Source organism: Branchiostoma lanceolatum, chromosome 7 (assembly GCF_035083965.1).
Source record: "Branchiostoma lanceolatum isolate klBraLanc5 chromosome 7, klBraLanc5.hap2, whole genome shotgun sequence".
Taxonomy (NCBI): Eukaryota; Metazoa; Chordata; class Leptocardii; order Amphioxiformes; family Branchiostomatidae; genus Branchiostoma; species Branchiostoma lanceolatum.
Window position 1 is genome coordinate 2804676 of NC_089728.1, and position 21014 is coordinate 2825689.

A 21014-nucleotide genomic window follows, 5' to 3' on the forward strand; every position below is an offset into this window, starting at 1 on the left:
CTAAAATAGCAGATCTGGTATTTGGTATTTATCTGCCCTTTTTAGAATTCCTACACATAAATCAACCAAAGCACTTTTGCCCTGCAGCAGAATATATATTTCTTTGGGTTAAGACGGTAATCTTTTTTAGAAATTTGATTTGCGTTACACATATTGTACGAGGGTAGCTAAATGAATAATAGAATTATGTATAAATACCAATACATATTTCTATAGGTCACACGCACATTTTCATTTCTGAACTTCAAACAGTTTCTCTTTCGCAGCTGCTAGGATGAAGTAAGGTGTAAAAGTGGAACAGGGTGAATTCAGAACGGTCATCAGGGTCCTGAATACTCGGCGGTGTTCATTTAATGTTTCGTTAACTTATCTATAACCTCAATTCCCATGGAATAAGAGAACTATAACTAAGCAGAATTAGTAGGTTTAAAGAATTTCAAAACGTGCCAATTTTCTTGGTTTCTTATTATTCATCTGTAAACACCTAAATGGCAAGTGCAACGATCGGTTAAGACTCCGATGCGACTTGAATAAACACGTTTTCGCGTCTGTCTTTGATGGATTATCTTATTACGACGAAGTGTTGGAGACTTCAGTACATCAGTGGGAAGTGGCAAGGTTGTGTCGAAAGTGCAACAAATATGTTGCATACTTAAAACGGCCACCTGCCGGGTGAAGCTTTTAGAAACATCTCTTGTCCATGTAGATGTCAACGTTGGTGTTGGCTCTGCCTTGTTTGGTGAAGGCAGAGCCTGGAACTGAAACAGGGTGACACTCAGGCTATTGGGGTCTGACTAGCCATGATATTTGTTTTCTTTTAACTACTAATCTAATGTTAGTCTTCAACCTTGAAAATCCTCAAGACGTCCATCTGGTACGCTGTGCATTTGATAGAGTTCGATTTAAATGTGAAATCAGAATAAGGGTCAGAGAGATCGCGTCCTCGGAGAGCGTTTCGACTGCAGCAAAAACCAAACCCTGTCTTCTGTCAGCTATGGTCAGGATTTTCATCTTAAAGACCATTGACAATCGCGTTATGCACTGATTATGTCCGATGCAATTTGCTATCCTGGTGTATTTTAGTTATTAAAATTCAATTTTGAAAATATAAGAAGAAGACGGCACAGTCAAGTATATCGGATTGTAGGCCTTGTCTTGGTGACCCCAGCATCCAGGAAAACTTTCGTAATTCATTTATAATTTTTTATAATTGACCGTAGGATAAGTAAGATACATTGCAAGAGAGAGAGAGAATTAATAAGGCTGACGAATGCTTCGGTCCCATTTCCAATCGGGGCCCGGCCGGGCAGCTTGTGGGAACAAAAAAAAAACGATATAAAAGACATCAAAAGACACACAACGTAAAATAATTACTCCTAACCGTATGTTGTGTATTTTCTTGATATGCATTTTTTCTTTTTCGTTTTCACAAACAGCCCGGCCGGGCCCCGGATTGGAAATGGACCAAAGCATTACGCAAACTATACCGATCGTCATAGATTTAACTTCAAGCACCAAAAGTAACGCTATGTTGATAAAACGTTTAAAAATTTTGCCGATCCATATGTATTGCACGTCACGGCGGTGAACGCTAATCGGCTAACAGGTCTCCGTACTGATCAGACTGAAGATTGCGTCGTTAATCATGTTTTTACTAGACACGTTAAGGGATTGGGGCTCAGCCCGGACAACGTTGGTGGAAATAAGCCAAGTACGGGATTAGCGGCCGTGTGAGTAGTGAGTGAGTGTGATAAGGCCCCCTGTCACTGGACTCGCGGTACGCTGGCGGCGTCGCTGCGGCCCATCGAATTGACAAAGCACGCAACGAACTTCATCGACAACAAAAGAACCTTTTTAAGCTTTGTGTGTTCTGTTGTCTTTTTTGTTGTACTTGTACGTTTTGAATGATATTCCGCTTCAAAGTCAAGGGTAACACAAATCCAGTTTAGGACGCAGCGACACCGCCAGCGTGCCGCGGGGGCTTTAGGGAAGTTGTCCCTCTGCACTGTGTAACATAGTCTCTACCAGACTTTACGGGTTCCTAAGAGACAATAGAAATTGGCCAAATAGGGAGAAGACGTTGCTAAAGGATTTCTAATGACTTAACTCATAAAAAGAATTCTTTATTCTTAAAAAGAATACAATGTGTTTTTCCTGTGCGTTAGAATAAGATATGGTCGCTTCCTCGTAACATCAGAGCACACAAAGTAACGACCCTGCAATTGCTTGGACACATATCATAACCGGTAAACCGCCTTAAGGCGTAACACACCGTTTACGTACGTTAAGTACAAGCTGCGTAACACCAGACTGATAAGCTTGATCCACTCACGCCCTGAAGGACTCCTACTCTTAGTGTACATCTGGGTATACATCATTTGGCTCATTTGTAGGGTCGTGTGGCGTAACGGCAGGATTTCCGACTCAGAACCAAGGGGTTCCGGGTTCGAATCCTCTGCTGCCACCGATCTTGTGCCTTTGGGAAAAAAGGCACATAACACGATTTTCCCCACTCCACCCAAGTGCAAAAATCGGGTTCATTATGTGTGTGGGTCACGACATCAGCAATAGCTGCCTGTGTCCCACGTGTATTGCACTGTTGCAATTCCAATCAATCCAAATCCATTTGGCTCTTTCGCTCCCACCGGATTGAACTTTTACAATGCCAGATATGTATATGTATCATGATGTATAACAATGAAGCTGTAGAAACACCATTACTGCGATAATACGCCTCAGTGCACAGGCGTACTCTTTGTTATCATATCCACTACGGCAAGCAATGTGTCAGCATTTGGATTTAGAGATAGCACTTAGCCGCAAACGGCTGAAGTACGCCCGAGAAAACAACAGAGAACGTGTTGCACATTTCCTAATCTACCAAGCTTAGTGGGTAAGGTCAAGCCAGCGAAGCCAAGCCAATTAAGAGAGAGATGCGATCCGACAGCATCGGCGATTCTACCATTCGAGATCCCGATCGGAATCTATGTCCCGTACTCGACAGACTCTTGTTGGGATGCCAGGAATGTGCCAGGGTGGTCTCCACCTATAAATCCTACATTCAAAAGTCAATCCATTATCTTAAGTGACAGAGTCGAAAAGTTCTGGCTGTCTTTCAAGTCAACTTTTTTTTTTTTTAATCGATCGTTAGGTCTACTGACAGAATTCTACCGGATTGCGATCTCTTCCCTGACACGTACATTGTTATGACTTCCTTTCTGGCTATTTTGACTTTCAATTGTTTTCTCACTAATGAATTAAGAGAGAACTGCTGTGCTACTGAATATTGATAACTGGTCGTGAAAAAATTCTAAATCTGATTTTTAGACCATATGGATGGTGTCATCAAATTTTATTGCCCTTAATATGATTTTTTCTAAGAGAAACACAGCACTGTGGTACATAACACTACAGTGGAACTATGTTTTCCATGCGCATAATGATCAAAGCTACAAACGTACGTTTCCACAAATTGATATCTATGATGTGTCCATATTTATTAGAACATCGTTTTTCTAGTTAGGTAAAAACAGTCATTCTTGATAACTACAGATGATAAGTAGACATCAATCTGTGCTAATTAGGTAAAACAGTCATTTTTAATAACTACAGATGATAAGTAGACATCAATTTGTGCGAATGAACGTTTGTAGCTTCAGAAGTTGGTTCTCCTCAACTCTTTGGTCCAACTTATGGATGTAGCGACATACACATTTGACAGACTATCTATCATACCAGTGCGATAAAGGGAAGAACATCGCCACCGACTCATCGCGCCCACTGGTCTCAAGGCGTATCAAGTCTCCGTCCACTCAGAACACCATTTGGGACGCAACCTAATGCATCTTTATCCAACCCTTTGGGTACTTTGGAAAGTAGCTCAGGCCTAGGAAAAGTAATGTTTTGTTTCCAATTACGGTCCTGTAAAATTTAAGGTCATTAGGTACAACTTTTTTTTATAGATTCTGGCCGAAGTTTTCCAACAAATGCACTTTAACAATGTGAAAATGAATTGCATCAGGACATTGCTATTTCAAATATCATATATTGTAAGCATACAGATGTAAGTTGCACAGGCTTAAATATATCAATAAACTGAAGAAAGAAGTACAATGTTTACTACACATTCTTACATCAACTGTTAAAAGCCTAAATCTGTGTGAAATACGGGAAGTCTGTTTTGAATTTCATCACTCAGATGTCATATCAAATATTCTATTCCCTTTCCACCGGTCGACTCAGAAAAAACGTAACCCAAAACACGACATGTTTTTTCTAGGCCTTATTGTGAAAATGCCATCTAGAGCACGACTGATGCAGCATCAGCAAGGGAAGGGGGTAATCCCTACCTTGAGTATTGTGAACGGGTTTTCCATCAAACGTGAGTCCCTTGCCATCAACCAATCCCCTGAAAAGCTAGGGTCGGCGGGTTTTTGCTGAGGTCGTTCGGATAACCCGAAACGCAACATTTTCTTTCTAGGCTTATTGTTGGTTTCGATGCAGTTTAACAAGGGAAGGGATAAGCCCTACCCTGAGCATCGTGGTCGAGTTTTCCATCAAACCCGAGTCCCCTTGTGACAGAGAATAGACCCGTGTCGTCATTGATGACGTAGTACGGACACCTGAACAAAGAAAAAGCAGACATGTTGAGGGCATGTGAAGGCGCCGAAAGCTGCCAAACGGACTGAAGTTTGAAAGCTTTTCTGATAAAAGATCATGCTTCCTAATTACGAGCTTGCAGGCGTTAATGCCTGCTTTGTACTGTTGACAGCCGAAGCTAGGATGAAGTATTACTCTTCGAGCCGCATTAGTAATCTCATTTAAGGCCGCATCGAATCACTGCGCCATGCTGAGTCAGGAAAGTCTGCAAACTTTTTGCTGACGATTGCAGCGGCTCGGGTTTGATGAACAACTTGACCACAATACTCAGGGTTAGCCCCAAAGCCACAAATTCGGCCCGTTGGACTCCCGGTGCTCGCACGATTATCTCACGGCGTCTATTTGGGTACATGTATATACATATGGCCTCCGTCGGTCAGTATTGACCATGGTAAAATCCTCATTCGCAACAGCCCTACAGCATATCGACTATGGCCTTATACGAGAATGGCAGTCTTTACCACGTGGTTGAGACTCGGGAATCAAACGTGTCTTAAGACCTCCATTCCACTATGACGGCGACCTTGCTGCGATCGCGCTGCGACCAGAGATTCGACGGAGTCCTCAATGAATTTCATTAATAAAAAAACTAATCTTTTTACGCTTTGTGTCTTTGCTAATGATATTCCTATCATGAATTCAATGGTTACGCAAATTCAAATAGTCGCTGTAAGGTCACTCAGCGTTCGCCGTCTAGATAAAAGGGGGCCTTAAGGCTACATTAAATCTAGGTGCGGAGTCAGGGAAGTCTTCTTGCTGATGATTGCAGCGGCTATACTCAAACTTTTCTTAACCGGGAAATGATTAATCGGACCACACGGTTTTGAACTTGGCTGGTCGATCGTAGAGTATGGATTTCGTCGTTGCCCAACGGTAACCAATCAGTCACCGGTAGTTATCGGTTAGGAAGACCATCAATACTTAAACCATCGATGAAGGTCAGACATCCAGGTGACATGATACGCAAGATGACCATTACTCAAGCAACTGGAGAGATTTTGGAAACGGGCAGATGTTTTCAGATAGCAACCACTACCTTTCGTCGGTGACACTGACCAAGATCTGTTTATCAGCAGGTTTGCAGCAGGCCTGTTTTCCTGTTGTCCCCGTGGCGCAAGCGGTAACGCCACCCCGCTGCTTCGCCATCTGGATCAAATTCCGTGAATCCTGGGGCCCGAGTTCGATCCTAGGGTCGACTCCAGCTCGGACATGTTGTAGGGGATTGTATTCGTCATTTCGGATGGTGACGTAAAGCCGGCGGCCCGTGTATGAGGGAGCTTCAGGCATAAGCGTCAAACCTCTGCACGTAAAAGAACCCAACGCACTTATCGAGAAGAGAAAAACGCGAGCCGAAGCGAAGCCGCATTGCACTACCACTAGCTACTCGAAAAAGCATCATGCTTCACCTCAATTGAGGATGACTACTTCACCTTTAATAGCCCTCAACAGGTGAGGGAGCATACAGGTCGAACTTTCTGTCTGTATCTGTATCTATATAGCCGGTACAACCGCCATTAGGCGTAACACAGCAGCTTCGCAGGCACGCGGCGCGACAGCAGCTGGTTACATTACACCGAACGAGCTGTTACACATAGTCTTTGCATATCTGACTGCAACCGTGAAGATGCTCCTACAGTACTTGATGACGAGTTCCATTCTACTATGGTTCTCGGAAAATACGAATTTTTGAACACATCAATCCTTGGCTGATAACTCTGGTACTTAAAAGCATGACTATTTCTAGTCCTCTTCTGAGCTGGCATTAGATACTTAACAATCGGTACATCAACAAGTTAAATGGTCATTTTGTACATCATAAAAATTCTGGACGTTGTTCTCCTGTATTCAAGTGACGTCCATTGCAGATCTGTTTTCATTTTGGTGACACTAGCACCAGGAGCTTCGCGCAGCAGCACTCCCACCCCTGCGAGACAACATCAGCCCCTGTACTCAAACAACATGCTTGTTTGAACCTTTGTTTATTCATGAGGAGCCACATCGGCACACAGGCCGCTTTTCATTGAGGTCATGAGGGAAGAGGTAAGGGTCAAATACAATATAACAGAGATACACAGTCATTTAAGTCCTAACTCTATCAACATATATCAGTACGTATACATGTATATGGTACAACGTACAACATATAGTAGGGAGAAAATGGTTCATGGTCCGTGTCCGTTCGTTTTGTTCATTTCCGTTACTTCAAGAGTCTCTTAATGGAAGTCAGATTCGGAGCAGCACGTGTGTCTGGCGGTAAGCTGTTAACAGGAGGTAATTAGTCCATTAGCATCAGCCATTTCGTGACTTATATGTGTTTCCTATTGAACTATCTGAAATTTGTCTTCGCCTCATTTGAAAACCAATTCATAGTTTTAGCCTGCTCATCAACCGATCTTGCTCAGTTTCAGTGACGAAAGGTAGTGGACCTACCTGATATGCGTGACCGTTTCCCAAATCGATCCAGTTACTTGACTAACTGCCGCGCGTCAATACTTAATTTAGCTGTTAGGTGAGACAAGTTGACAGCAATGTTATCTATGTATCCCCTGCAAGGGACACCCACGGGACTATCTGGCCATCAAGCTGCAAAATGATGCATGTCTGTAAGTAGACCGTTGCGGATACTGTAAATGCAGAAATGTTCGCGGGGATTCAATTTCGCGGTAGGGAGAAAATGGAGTGTTCGCGGTGGTTTTGAGTTCGCGTTTGAGACAATAGTAGCGCTACAGAAACACCGGCGAAAAATGTTTGCCGTGGGTTTAAGTTCGCGGCAAAGAGCTCGACGCGAAAACATAAAACCATCGAGTACATTTCTGCATTTACAGTATCTGGAGCGTCATGGGGGGTATAGCAAAGGTGAAGCCTCCAGTCGAATTCTTTAATCAAGGTGGCCCAGGTATAAAGGGATCGCTGGATTCAAGGAGCTTTCCGAACTTATCGATCGTTTGCACTTATAGGCCAAGACTTCAGGCAGTGCGTTTCTTTGGGAAAGTTTCCATGGATAGAAATATTACTATTTCTATATCCGTGGTCTCCTACCGTGACACTGACTGCATTCTTTCACGATCGTGTGCTTTGAAACCACCAGCAAAAGCAAGAAGCCACAAACGCATATATTCATATTAGGTGAGCACCTCAGGGCAACAGAGTGTTTTGCTCGTTTGACTCATAGGTTTTCAAACACACACACAGATGCATATGCACAAGCACAAATACACACACACACACACACACACACACACACACACACACACACACACATACACACACACACTTAGTCACACACACTTAGTTACACACACACATCTACTCACACACACACAAATTCACCGAAAGTCAGCAGATCACCTCCATTCGCAACGCACAGCTATTCTACAAAACGGCTTTGCTCTGTGACGCACGCTTCAGCCTACCATGGCGTCAGAAATAAGGAGTACTTCATTACTTCCAGTTTGTTGGTACGGATAACTATGGCGGGTATCGCCTGCGGATACCTCATTACGATGCCTGACGGTCTTGGAGACAACAGCAGCTGATCTTTGACCAGTGTAGAGCGTGCCACAATGCAATGTGACGTCAGGTGTTCTATCGTGTGTGCAAAGGTCATGACATCTGTCATTTGTTTGACGTTAGCTTACATGTACACTCAAGAAATTAGGCTGGGAGAGAATACCTCTAAAGAGAGAAAGACACACTCCTGAATCTGCAAGATCACTTCTCATGGTAAATCGAACATGTTCTTTAAGAGGACTTTGTTGCTGACCTCATGTCATGATCAGTACCTCAGAACTTCCACATGGTTGCTACAAGTAACTACACAAATCGCTGGGATCGCCTGTAGGCATCTTACAAAATCACAATAGGTAAACGTCAATTGAAGGCAACGCCTAGATATGATCCGATAATCACAGGTTCAACCAACTCTGCACAACAGCGAAGAACAGCGAACCAGACAGAGAGACCCACTGAACACTTTAAGAAGATGACTATAGACTCGAGGTAATAAGGCGTCCACTTGAAGGTAAGTCTTACTAATAATCCTGCATGATACTTGATGTGTCTTAGGGTCACTACAGGTAAAGTGTCCTTAGACAGGAAGTCCTAGCGTAGGAACATTTGTCAGCTCAAATATTTGGCTCGTATGTCACAAAAAATGGCGTCTAGAAAATGGGTACAATGTGGGAAATGTCACCAGGTCACAAGGTGTGAAAAATAAGACAGGGTTTTCATGGCCAAAGTTGAGTACAAAAGAAGCTGTAGATCTTTTTAAGACAGCATACAACATGATAGATAAGGGATTTTGCATGGCAACATGCAGATTACTACATTTGTGTACATGCAAATTCAATTTGTATGAATGTCAACTCTGTCACAACGTCTGAATTTTTCAAACCATATCTAGTCTACGTTTAATGTTTTCGCACTTTCCTAACGCCTTTAAATGCATTCTATTCGTCTACGAAATTTGTTCTAGACACATGTTGAAATCCCAAGACTGTGTTCAATTCGATTTTTCCTTAACCTTTAGCACACTAAAGCAACCGCTTGGCTACAAATTTTCTATTAGTTACGGGGTTAGGCAGCAGGTTGGAGGTTAAGTATACGACCCATTCACTTTCTCTGTACGACAAGTACATACGCATGCTACAGATAGTCAATGATAACGATAAATGATAGTTAAATTTATACATAAATGCGACGTCCACGACAGAGCCTATGTATAAAAAGACTTTCTCAGTATGGCAGTACCTGGGTCGATGACCTGCACGACATTCGGTAACAGTTAGAGAAGCCGTGCGCGTGCGCACACACAGTGGTTGGACCAGTCTGGCACTCATATAGATTCATATAACCCAATTACACACAGTTGGGAGAAGACGCTGTCACAGCTGTGTTAGCCAAGGATATAATTGATTCAAACAAGCCAGTTTCAAGTAGTGTTATATGCAATACATTTACCAGCAAAAGAAACATTCACACTTTTGGGAAACATTATCTACATTGCGATTATGCGAGAATACGTGCCTCGGTACCTGAAAGATGCCAAGATATAATTTCATTTCTTGTCGGCATATCAAGAGATGTGCTGGCTCGGGTAGTAGCGTTTGTAGTCCAGTCTGATCAGATTCTCATTTCTGTTTAACAGGCAAAATGTCCACTAAGGTGAAGAGAACGCTTCTTCTCCTGCTGATCATCCTGAAGGAAACTGGACCGACCACCGCCTGCAGCAGCAGCTGTCCCTCGGCCTGTGACTGCAGTGGGTCAGGCCTCACCAGCGTTCCTCAGGACCTGCCTACAACCATCACTATCCTGGACCTCCTCGGCAATGCCATCACCTCCTTGCGTCAGTCTGACTTCTTAAGGTACTGGAATTTGGCATACTTACATCTTGGGGATAACAAGATCTCCTTAATCGAGGGCAGGGCGTTCAGAAACTTGACCAAGTTAACGGAGCTGTTCCTCCACAAGAATCAACTGTCTAGTCTCCCAACCGACGCGTTCGCAGGACTTGTTCATCTTCAGGTTTTGGATCTTTACCAGAACAAATTAACCGCACTCCCAGCTGACATATTCAAGGGCCTTAGTCATCTGGGGCGCTTGGATCTTTACGAGAACGAATTGGGCAGTCTTTCAGCTGATATATTCGCTGGACTGAGTAACCTGACGATCTTGGATATGTACCAAAACAAACTGAGGAGTCTCCCAGCTGGCTTATTTGCGGGACTCGGTAACCTTCAAGAATTGTGGCTCGGAGAGAATGAGTTGACCAGCCTCTCAGCTGACACCTTTAGAGGACTTGGTCACTTGCGGGAACTGTGGCTTGGCCGGAACCGGTTGGTAGGTCTCCCAGCTGGCATATTTCTGGGCCTCCATAACATGACGTCCCTGCATCTGGACAGCAATCAGCTGACCAGTATTTCGGCACTCACGTTCATCGGACTTGATAACCTAGAGTGGCTGAACATTCACAGGAACGCCATCAGCTCCATCGACTCAGGAACCTTCAGGGGCACCCCGAAGCTTCAGCACGTAGACCTGGAGTACAACAGCATCAACACCATTGCAGCTGATGCGTTTGTGAATCTGCCCATGCTACAGGACCTCATACTGTCCCACAACAAGATCGACGCCTTTCCCAATATTGATGACATCTCTTCGCTGTCAGAGCTTCGGTTGGAAGGAAACGAAATGGAGACACTACCACCCGCGGCGTATGACATACTGACCTCCATTGCAAACGTAAGCATTGCCAACAACCCCTGGCAGTGTGACTGCAGGATGTTTTCCTTTAAGCGGAGAATGACTGGGTCTTATGCATTTGAGAGACAGATCACATGCGCTGGACCTGGCAATCTTCAAGGCAAACGCTTACTGCAGGATGTTAGTCTTGGAGATTTCATCTGCGAACAGACAACAATCAACTCCAAGCCAAGTACCCCATCCGCGGTTCCATCGTCTTCCACGACACCTGCAAAGACAAGCAATGCTGACTCTGCGCCCGGTCTATCTGCTGTCGTTACCCCCTCTAGTTTTCAGAAAAGAGTCAAGTCGACGTTGCCGACGGCATCGTCATCTTCACGGATCATTTCCCACTCGCATCCAGGAAAGGCGGGAAAAAGTGCGTCCAGTCAATCCTCCATGCCTGTTTTCGTCAAGCCGCTTCTAGCGGCAATAGCCGGAACTTTCTTTTTCTGCGCCTTTATATTTTCAGTGATATACTTCTGGATAGTAAAGAGACCTAACAAGTCTCCTTCAGGCCCAAGTGTTATGTTCAGCCAAACACCGTCCGCAGTTTCTGTACTAAGTAGCGTTGGTAACGGGTACAGCAGGTTAGAGGAGTAGACTTTCATGGATGATATTGAAGCGCGTATCGTTTTCGGTCCGTTTCCCAACAAGAAAAAAAAATGAATATCTCTCTTATTTTGAAGATGGGCAAAATATTTACTAGACAACAACACGACAACTTGTCGCAGCTCTTTATGAAACGTTGGCATATTAGAGAATGTTAGTAAATCTTATTTATCATATGACTCGCGAAACATATAACATAAATTCTTTTATATTTCATGCGTACTTATATAGGGAGGCAATGGTTTAATAGCGTTATCTCATATGCTCCTCCGTCTAATCATTAAGCCTTTCTCGACAATTTCTACTATATTTCAATGAACTCTAAGAGTTAAGTAGGGACTAGTGAAAATATGAGCACACATAAAGCCGGACGAAAACACAGCATGAAGGGGACACACTTCAGCACCATGGCCAGTCTTAATAGTCAATATATATATATATATATATATATATATATATATATATATATATATATATATATATATATATATATATATATATATATATATATATATATATATATATATATATAGCCTCCGTCGGTCAGTATTGACCATGGTAAAATCCTAATTCTCAACAGCCCTACAGCATCGACTATGGCTAAACAGCCCTATACGAGAATGGCAGTCTCTGCCACAAAAATCACATCTGTAAGCTGACTCAGTTCTGTTGCAAAGCTCTTCTGTATAGTCAATATTTGTGCTGTTTTCAATCAGATTTATATTCCATCACATACGCTCACGTTATTCAATTATCATTACTTAGGGTTGCGTTCTTAGTGTCATGTTAATCACCACTATGATTGTGGTTCTGCCTTTGAATTGTGAGTAGCAGTTAGTTAGTTGATCTAGTTCATTGATTCATTTGTGATTTGTATTTAATCACTTTCACCAGTATGTCTGTATATCTATGTGTTGTTGCGTTGGCCCATTGGTGTCAGAAAGCAAAAAGGTGCTACTAATAATATACTTCTGTAATTTGTATGAGTTTGTTTCTGTTTATATAAGTAACTTTGTGTTGTATATTTATTTTGATTACAACGCCTTTACCATGCGTGTCTGTATATGCTCTGTTGTTTTAAAAATGGAATAAAAAGAACCTGGGGAAAAAATAGAAATATACTTCTTGCTTGGACTTTACTTTTCTTTTATTTTTGGATTACTTTGTGCCCTTCTTCTCTAATCAATTTTCTGACAGTCGCCCCAGCATGACGCCAGCCTCCATTCGACGTCTCGAAAGCCACTTGGGATTAAAATGTCTTAATGGCCGTCAGAATCCCGATAACAAGCTGAAAAAATGATACATAATCAGAAAAAATGACACGATAAGCAAAACAAAAAGTCAAGCCTGCCACGGGGGCTATGTTAGTAGATCCATCATTGTTGGCAAGTATGAGACACATAATCGAAAAGTGTGACCTGTATTACCCATGTAGAAGTGAAGTAAGGACACGTACCTACCGTGTAATCACTGTACTAAAGTTGTACGCAAAAGTGTGTGACACGCAGGAGGCAACCCCTTTCAGCATCCACGGGGCATGGCGGACACATGGAAATGGGAAGACTTAACCTAGTTTATACTCGTTAATGACAAGCGCGGAAAAATGTAAAGATGCCTGACATGCCGCCGATGTTGTGTCTTTGAGAAGACACACACTCACTCCACCCAGGTGTAAAATGAGTACCTGACTTCAGTTGCGGAGGTAAAAGGTGGTGGAAGGAGAGGGTTGGGATCCACCTTCCAATACCGTATCCTAGATGCAGTGGATGACAACTCCCTGCCCCTACGGCCTCAAAAAGCTATAGGACTAACTTTATCACTTAAAGGTGAAGTAAGAACGAGTGCTTACCGCGTTTTAAGTGTGTAAGAAAAACTGTGTGACATGTAACAGGCAACCCCTTTCAGCGTTACCCACGGGGCATGGCAGATGAATGGCAAGACTTAACCACTAGTACACGTTAATACTCGTTTATGACTAGCGCCTGGACAGATATGATACAACATGTTTTCCCAGTAGTACATGGTTACGAGTACTTACCATCTGCTGAAGGTGTAGGTAAAGCTGTGTGACATGCATCAGGCAACCCCTTTTAGCGTTATCCATGGGGCAAGGCAGATAAATGGAAAGACTGAACACGTTTATACCCGCTTACGACCAGCGCATGGACAGATATCTAAATAATCCTTAGCATCTGTTGCGGCATTTAGTAGTACTGTAAATGTATCTAAGTTCTCGTGGTTTACATATCGCGCTAAGGCAAAAATGTGGCGTTCGCGGTGGTTTTAAGTTTGCGGCAGTGCTATAGTCACATACTGCTACAGTATTGGATAAAAATGTTAGCGGTGGTTTTAAGTTCGCGATGAAACGGTCGCCGCGAAAACTGCGAACATAAAACCGCCGAGAACATTTCTGCATTTACAGTACATAGTTACGAGTTTCGATGCAACTTGGGACCATCCGACGCCACCAGTTGGAGCCACGCCAGATGGAGGCACGTCATTAGAGGTTAAGATAATTCCTTGAGTCGCTGCGTGCAGAAAAACCAACTATGTCATCTCACACATCTGTACACGTCAGCGTAATGTATGGTCGTAACATTTGCTCCAAACAACAGAAGCTAATTGACTCATTAGCATCAACCTTGTCTTGACTTTGCCTTATTTGGTTCTATGTTGAACTTTCTAGACTTTTTCGTCGCTAACATCATATCATGTCATGAACTCACTTTTTTTTTTAAACCTGGTGAACCTCACATCTTACTCCATTCAATATCGTCGAAAAGTAGTGGATGCTACCTGAAGCGTCTGACCGTTTCCAATATCTATCCAGTTGCTTGAGTATTTGTAATTTTGAGTTATTCTCCAAGCAGAGGGCTCGGTCGAGTACGTAGGCTTGGAGTGACCGGGACTTCAGTAACGAAGGAAGAGAAACGTTAAAAATCTAGAAACCTCTAGATCTCCTGCAAGAATAATCTAGCGTACTCTCGTAACCTTTCCGGATATATCTAGGTCAAGTGTCCCGGGAATACAGTCAGAAAAGCCATTTAATGGAAAGGCCAATACATGTCAGACTAATGCACTTATTTTGAAGTACAGAAAGAGGAGGTAAAGGTCTCACAGCTTTTATTGGGTCCGGAGGGGCAGTGGGCATTCGGTTCTCTGTGGGTGGGTATGATATTGCCATTATTGGGAGGCGGAGTTCAATGCACAGAGGATTACCAACCAACCGCCCCTCGGCCTTCAAAAGGCTATATGAGATCGCTTTGTTATTGGAAAAGACACTGAAACCCACGGTTAGCCATACCGGATTGATGTTTGATATCACGGACCCACTCGTGTTAGCCTTTATTGCTTAGTAAGTAGAATATTGAAACTTTATTTCGTATTTCTATTTGGTAGTTTGTAGTTTGTTGCGCCAATAAAGCTTCTCATATGAGACATTTACCCTTTTAGCCTATATGCATTTTAGCTTGTTTAAAATGAAAGTCATATCCAGCAATGATACAAGTCATTTGATATTGTCCACATTGTGTATGGGCCTTGTTCTTGTTCATAATACTGAACATATAAAGAGAATTCAGACACTAAAACTGGAGAAGACCTTAACAATTCGGAGATTTTTTTCCGGACGTTTCGAGTGACATCCATCACTCTTCTTCAGCGTCACTAAAATGAACTAGCAGAACTAACCAGAGTAAGTGATGAATGTCACTTGAAACGTCCGGAAATAAATCTCCGAATTCTTATCCAGTTGTAGAGTCTGAATTCTCTTTATATATTGTTACCTGCATGTCTAACCTTCACAAACATATTGATACTGAACAACACCCCTTAATTAGTTGGGGTAAAACGTTCAGGGGGTAATGGTGTACTTATTGGCGCTTCCTTAGCCATAGGTGGTTCGCAACCTCCTCTCTGATATTAGGAGGACGGTAAAGAGTTCCAATCTGTGGCTGTTAGTTTACTTTACGTGAGGAGTCAAGTATGCATCGTCACAAGTAGGATCTGAATACACTCAAACGCAACCCAGCATCCAAACGACTGATTCCGTCGAAGGTGGTCCCGGAAGCAGTGGAAGTGGTTCCCACGACACTTACTCAGTAATTGCTGAGGCAGCGCGCATGGCTGGAGGTGTCAATCACCTTCATGACCCACTGACCCCTGTGCCGTTCTTAACCCTTCGGAGACAGGCGTAATAATCGAGGGCTCCTTGAATAGACGGCTTGGCTCTCAGCCCGAATTCCAAGCACAAATGAAGCACTCTGTATACTTTCATACCGCCTTTCAGTTGAGGCGGTGACCGTTGGGAGTGACCACAACTCTCAGAAATGCAACGAATCCCATTCATAACAAAATACATTTTGTGAGCTTCGTGTGCTTTGTTGTCATGCAACATATTTTAACATTGTGCGTAATATTCCAATTATGGAGTCACACAAACCCAAAAGGGGCATCAGCACTCATATGTATACGTTCATACCAGTTTCAACTGAGACGGCGACCACTGACCAACCAAAATGTCAGTAGTGCAACGGATTCTATTGATAAAGAAATGCATTTTTTTTAGTTTCGTGTGCTTTGTTGTCATACAGCATACTTTTACATCGTGCATGATATTCCAAATATGAAATCAAAGGTAACACTAAACCAATTGTAGTCGTTTACAGCGATCGCCGTCTACGCCAAAGGAGAGCCAGCACATACGTTCATACCCGTTTTCACAGAGGTGGCCACCACTGATAGTAATGCAACGGATTCCACTGGTAAAGAAGAGTATTTTGTGAGCTTCGTGAACTTGTACGTTGTCTTTTAAACCATATTTTTACATCGCGCATCATATTCCAATTATAAATTCAAGGGTTACAGAAACCCAATTGTGGTCGCTCACGGCGATCACCGTCTACGGCATACGTCAGCATTCTGTGTACGTTCATACCAGTTTCCAATGAGGCGACGGCCAATGACCGACAAATAAACTCAGTATTTCAACGAATCCCATTCATAACAAAATACATTTTGTGAGCTTCGTGTGCTTTGTTGTCATGCAACATATTTTTACATTGTGCATAATATTCCAATTATGGAGTCACACAAACCCAAAAGGGGCATCAGCACTCATATGTTTACGTTCATACCAGTTTCCACTGAGACGGCGACCACTGACCAACCAAAATGTCAGTAATGCAACGGATTCTATTGATAAAGAAATGCATTTTGTGAGTTTCGTGCGCTTTGTTGTCATACAACATACTTTTACATCGTGCATCATATTCCAATTATGAAATCAAAGGTTACACAAACCCAATTTTGGTCGTTCACAGCGATCGACATCTACCTGTACGCCAAAGGGGCCTCAGCACTCTGTATACATTCATATCCGTTTTCACACAGGTGGCCACCACTGATAGTAATGCAACGGATTCCACTGGTAAAGAAGAGTATTTTGTGAGCTTCGTGAACTTGTACGTTGTCTTTTAAACCATATTTTTACATCGTGCATCATATTCCAATTACAAAATCAAGGGTTACACATACACGAACCCAATTGTGGTCGCTTGCTCATAGCGATCGCCGTCTACGCCAAAGGGGCGTCAGCACTCTGTGTACATTCATACCAGTTTCCAATGAGGCGACGGCCAATGACCGACAAAAAAACTCAGTAATTCAACGAATTCTATTGGTGAAGAAATGCGTTTTGTGTGCTTTGTTGTCTGTTGAAAGATATTCTTACATCGTGCATCATCGTCCATTTACAAAATCAAGGGTTACACAACAGTTCAGCGATCGCGGTCTGATGGAAAAGGGCCTCAGCACTCTGTATACATTCAAACTAAACTACCACTGACTCGGACGGCGACCACTGAGCAACCAGAGGCGGTCAAAGATTTATTGATCGTGACTTTTGTGTGCTTCGTTGTCTTTCGAATCGTGCTTTTACCTCATGATCATATTCATTTTATGAAGCCATAGGCCATACAAATCGACGTTTACCCATTCATCAGTCTCCATCCGGTGGAGAAGGGGCCCCAGGGCCTGCGTCCAGCCGCTGATGCCCTTTCGTATCCACGTCAACGTTGTGTTACAATCCGGTAAGTAATCATAATCTCCCTGCAGACAATGTAAAGGAAAGATAGCAACTTTCGTTTTACAATGTATAGTGACTGTCACCTCTTTGCTCATGATGGACTCGGCTGTCAAAAACACGGAGTGGTTCTCCAAATATCTGCTTGGAGATTACTACCAATAGGGGCGCGCTGCCAGGGAGTTGGTTAATTGGTGTACAGACTTAATGTGCGAGTACTGTACATGACTACATGCCATGTTTAAGGTGCGATGAAAGATGTTCTACGGGTAACACTACTCACCGCGGTACATCGCTTCAGACAATGACAGATCAGTTGTTGCGAACTTTAAGCCACAGCTTTGTTATGAAGACGACATCGATCAGCCGAGAGCTCAGCGAACAGGTCACATGTCGTCTGCAATGAACCCCTGAGTGGAGTTTGATTGCTCTCGGGGGAGCTATTCAGGTGTAGTGACGTCAAAAACAGACGACCGCGTTGAAAGGACGGGGAAGCCTGGGAAAGTAGAGTGAACGGACTAGACTCTCGAAATGATCATGATGATTTAGATGGACATCACTCTCGTAACACCCCCAATGCACTAGGGCGGCGACGTCAAATTTGACAGCGCGCTCAACGAATGCCATCGATAAAAAAAATGAATCTTTTTACGCTTTGTGCGTCTTGTTGTCTTTGTAGTAAAACTTATATATTTTGCATGATATTCCAGTTATAATAAAGTCGAGGGTAACACAAATCCAATTTGGGACGCAGCGACTTCGCCAATTTGCTACGGGCACAGTGAGATAGGGGCTTCAATCCGGACTAGACTAGACTCTCGAAATGATGATGATTTAGGTGGAGATCACTCTCTTTATCACAAGCAAAGATGATTGTAATGCCAAGGGGAAACGTGTGCCTATCTTGCACACCCAGAGAATACGATGAACGCGACTAGTAAAACTTATAAACTGTTAGTTTGTTCACCTATCGCACAGCGTGCCATCAAACATCCAAGTTCATTTCAAACTGCTATAGAGATCGTTCCACATGTCGATTTACGTACACTATCGCTGATTTACGTACACAATTGGGCTTTTATTGTGAGTCCCCCGGTCAAAAGCCAGGCACGGATATAAGTTATAATCACCAGACGAGAAGATTTAAACGGCACCGGTCGCTCGTTTGGGTTATAAAACCAGGAGGCGATGGTATTGTTCTCCTAATAAAACCTGCACAATAACGCATGGGGGTGTGCCAACGTTACTTGTAGTCCTGTGATAACAATTTAGAAAAAAATCATTCTGTATTAAATGTCTTTTCTAAACTTTGTGTAAGTTCTTCAAAGTGAAATAAATTGCCTTGAGGTCAGTGATGGAAGGTTACAACTGAGAGAGAGGCCCGTGAGTGCAAAGTTCAAAAGCGGACACAATGCCCTTGACGCTAGGTGCATTTAGACTCTACATACGTAAGAGACTTGTTAGAAGGATGAATGGGTAAAAGCTAGACTTCGTACGGTGCCTTGTCTTCGCAATGTCTCTTATGCTTAGGTCCCAGTTGGAAAAGGGAGGCCCACCGGGTAGCTGATGCGCTGTTTTTTTGCACTTTCGGGCTTGACCCCTACGTGACCCCGTGAGACACCCTGGCTATTTTCGGGTAGTCTCTACCAGACTAACTACGCCAGGGTTTCACTGGCGAAATGTGATCTTCACTGTGGACTGACTCTACTGGCTAATCATTCCTTTTTCTGCCGAATTCTACGATTCATTTTGGAGGCTAATTTTTGGGCCCGGTCGGGACTCATTTATACTTTGATATATCAATGAGAGGAATCATTTTAACTTGGACTTAAAATCAACGTGGGACCCGGTAACGAATAGACGCCGTGAGCTAATCGTGCGAAGACCGGGAGGTCCCTCCCCCGGGCCCCTCGTACCCGGCAGTCCACCGAGACAAATTTGTGGCTTCGGGGCCCGGCCGGGACTACACCCCCGACGGGCACCGGCGCAATATTGGGACCTAAGCATTACTGGGAACAGATAGGCTCTCCAATCTCCCTGTCACTACGTATACAGAGTGGCGCTGTTGTGTCTTTTGTATACCCTCCACCAGGCCTTCCTACGGGGGTATGGATCGTAGAATTAGGCAAAAGAGGGAATAATTTGCCAGTAGAGTCCACAGTAAAGTTAATATTTCCACCTGCGCCTGCAAATGAAACCCTCCGGTGGCCAAACACCCCTGGCAAATATTATCCCCATAGCCGACGTGGTTAGTCTGGTAGAGACAATCTTTCGTAGCAGAATGACATTTTGTTGAAGTACTTAGAACTAGTTCTAAACCTTATCTCTGGGTCTTGGGTAAAATGATCAATCATGAGCTAAATTGTGGATTCGTGTAGACCTATTACAGATGACTGGCTATGGCCACAAATCACCGAGGATTCGTCCCCGAGAACTGACTTACTGGCTAGTCATTCATCATTATTAGCTTTAAAGTCCATCAAGGCTGAGCTTCGATGCAGTGTTCCAATTATCATCATGTCGGAAGAAACTGTCATTAGCTTGAAAGTTCATTGATATTAAGCTTCGATACTGTCGGCTTACACCGTTCGCACAATACGTAATCAGCAGACACCTTCATAGATACTCAGATAACCGGACATGCATTGTCAATTTGTCAGTCCAAATAATTCCAGATCCATCCGTAGGTTAATCATTAATTTTGATAGTTGCTGCCCGCAAACTTCTCTGGTCTTCTGTACGTAGCCAACGCAAAGTTTCCCCGTCTCGACTGAAAGCCTCTGACGTATTCTTTGCACATTGGTCATAGTTTTTGAAACAGTAAAAAAGGGAGACACATCAGACCGTACAGCGTTCGTACAAAGTCCGTAATCAGCGAACACCTGGATGATTAAATAACTACATGCATTGTCAGTCCAAATCATTCCAGATCCATCCCTAGGTTAATCATTTGAGAGGCACTGCCCACAAACTTCTTTGGTCTTTTGTACGTAGCTATAGTCATAGCGCCAACGCAAAGTTGCCCCGTCTCGATTGAAAATCCTCTGACGTACACTTTGCACATTGGTCATAGTTTTCGATCGAAACAGTAAAAAAAGGCAGACACATCGGGTTGGCTAAAAAAATGACAAAGTAGAAAGCCCGACAAAAACGCCTAAAAACCGTGCGTCAAAAACCTGCCGGAACCCCTCCTCTGCTTGGAGAGTAATCGGACCTGGCATCGTTGGTTTTTGTAGTGGAAGATACGGCTAGAAGGTTACATCACAGCAAAGACGAAATTGCTTAAATGACGACGCATTATTATGACAGAAAGTAAAAATTATTAATAGATAGATAAACAATCAGAGCGGTTTTGTGCTTATTTTGTTTTCGCCATAACCTGTAAACAGCCTTTAGGCATTACAGATCTGTTTTGTAAAGT

General features: G+C 43.2%; 1 protein-coding gene across 1 annotated transcript; it reads left to right on the forward strand.

Annotated features, from left to right (window-relative positions):
* The first annotated feature begins 8371 nt into the window (after window positions 1-8371).
* LOC136438549 (carboxypeptidase N subunit 2-like) lies at window positions 8372-11907 on the forward strand. The gene is made up of 2 exons (XM_066433376.1): window positions 8372-8680; window positions 9806-11907. Exon 2 carries the CDS (start codon window positions 9811-9813, stop codon window positions 11500-11502), a length of 1692 nt encoding a protein of 563 aa, XP_066289473.1. The 5' UTR covers window positions 8372-8680; window positions 9806-9810; the 3' UTR covers window positions 11503-11907.
* Window positions 11908-21014: the final 9107 nt, after the last annotated feature.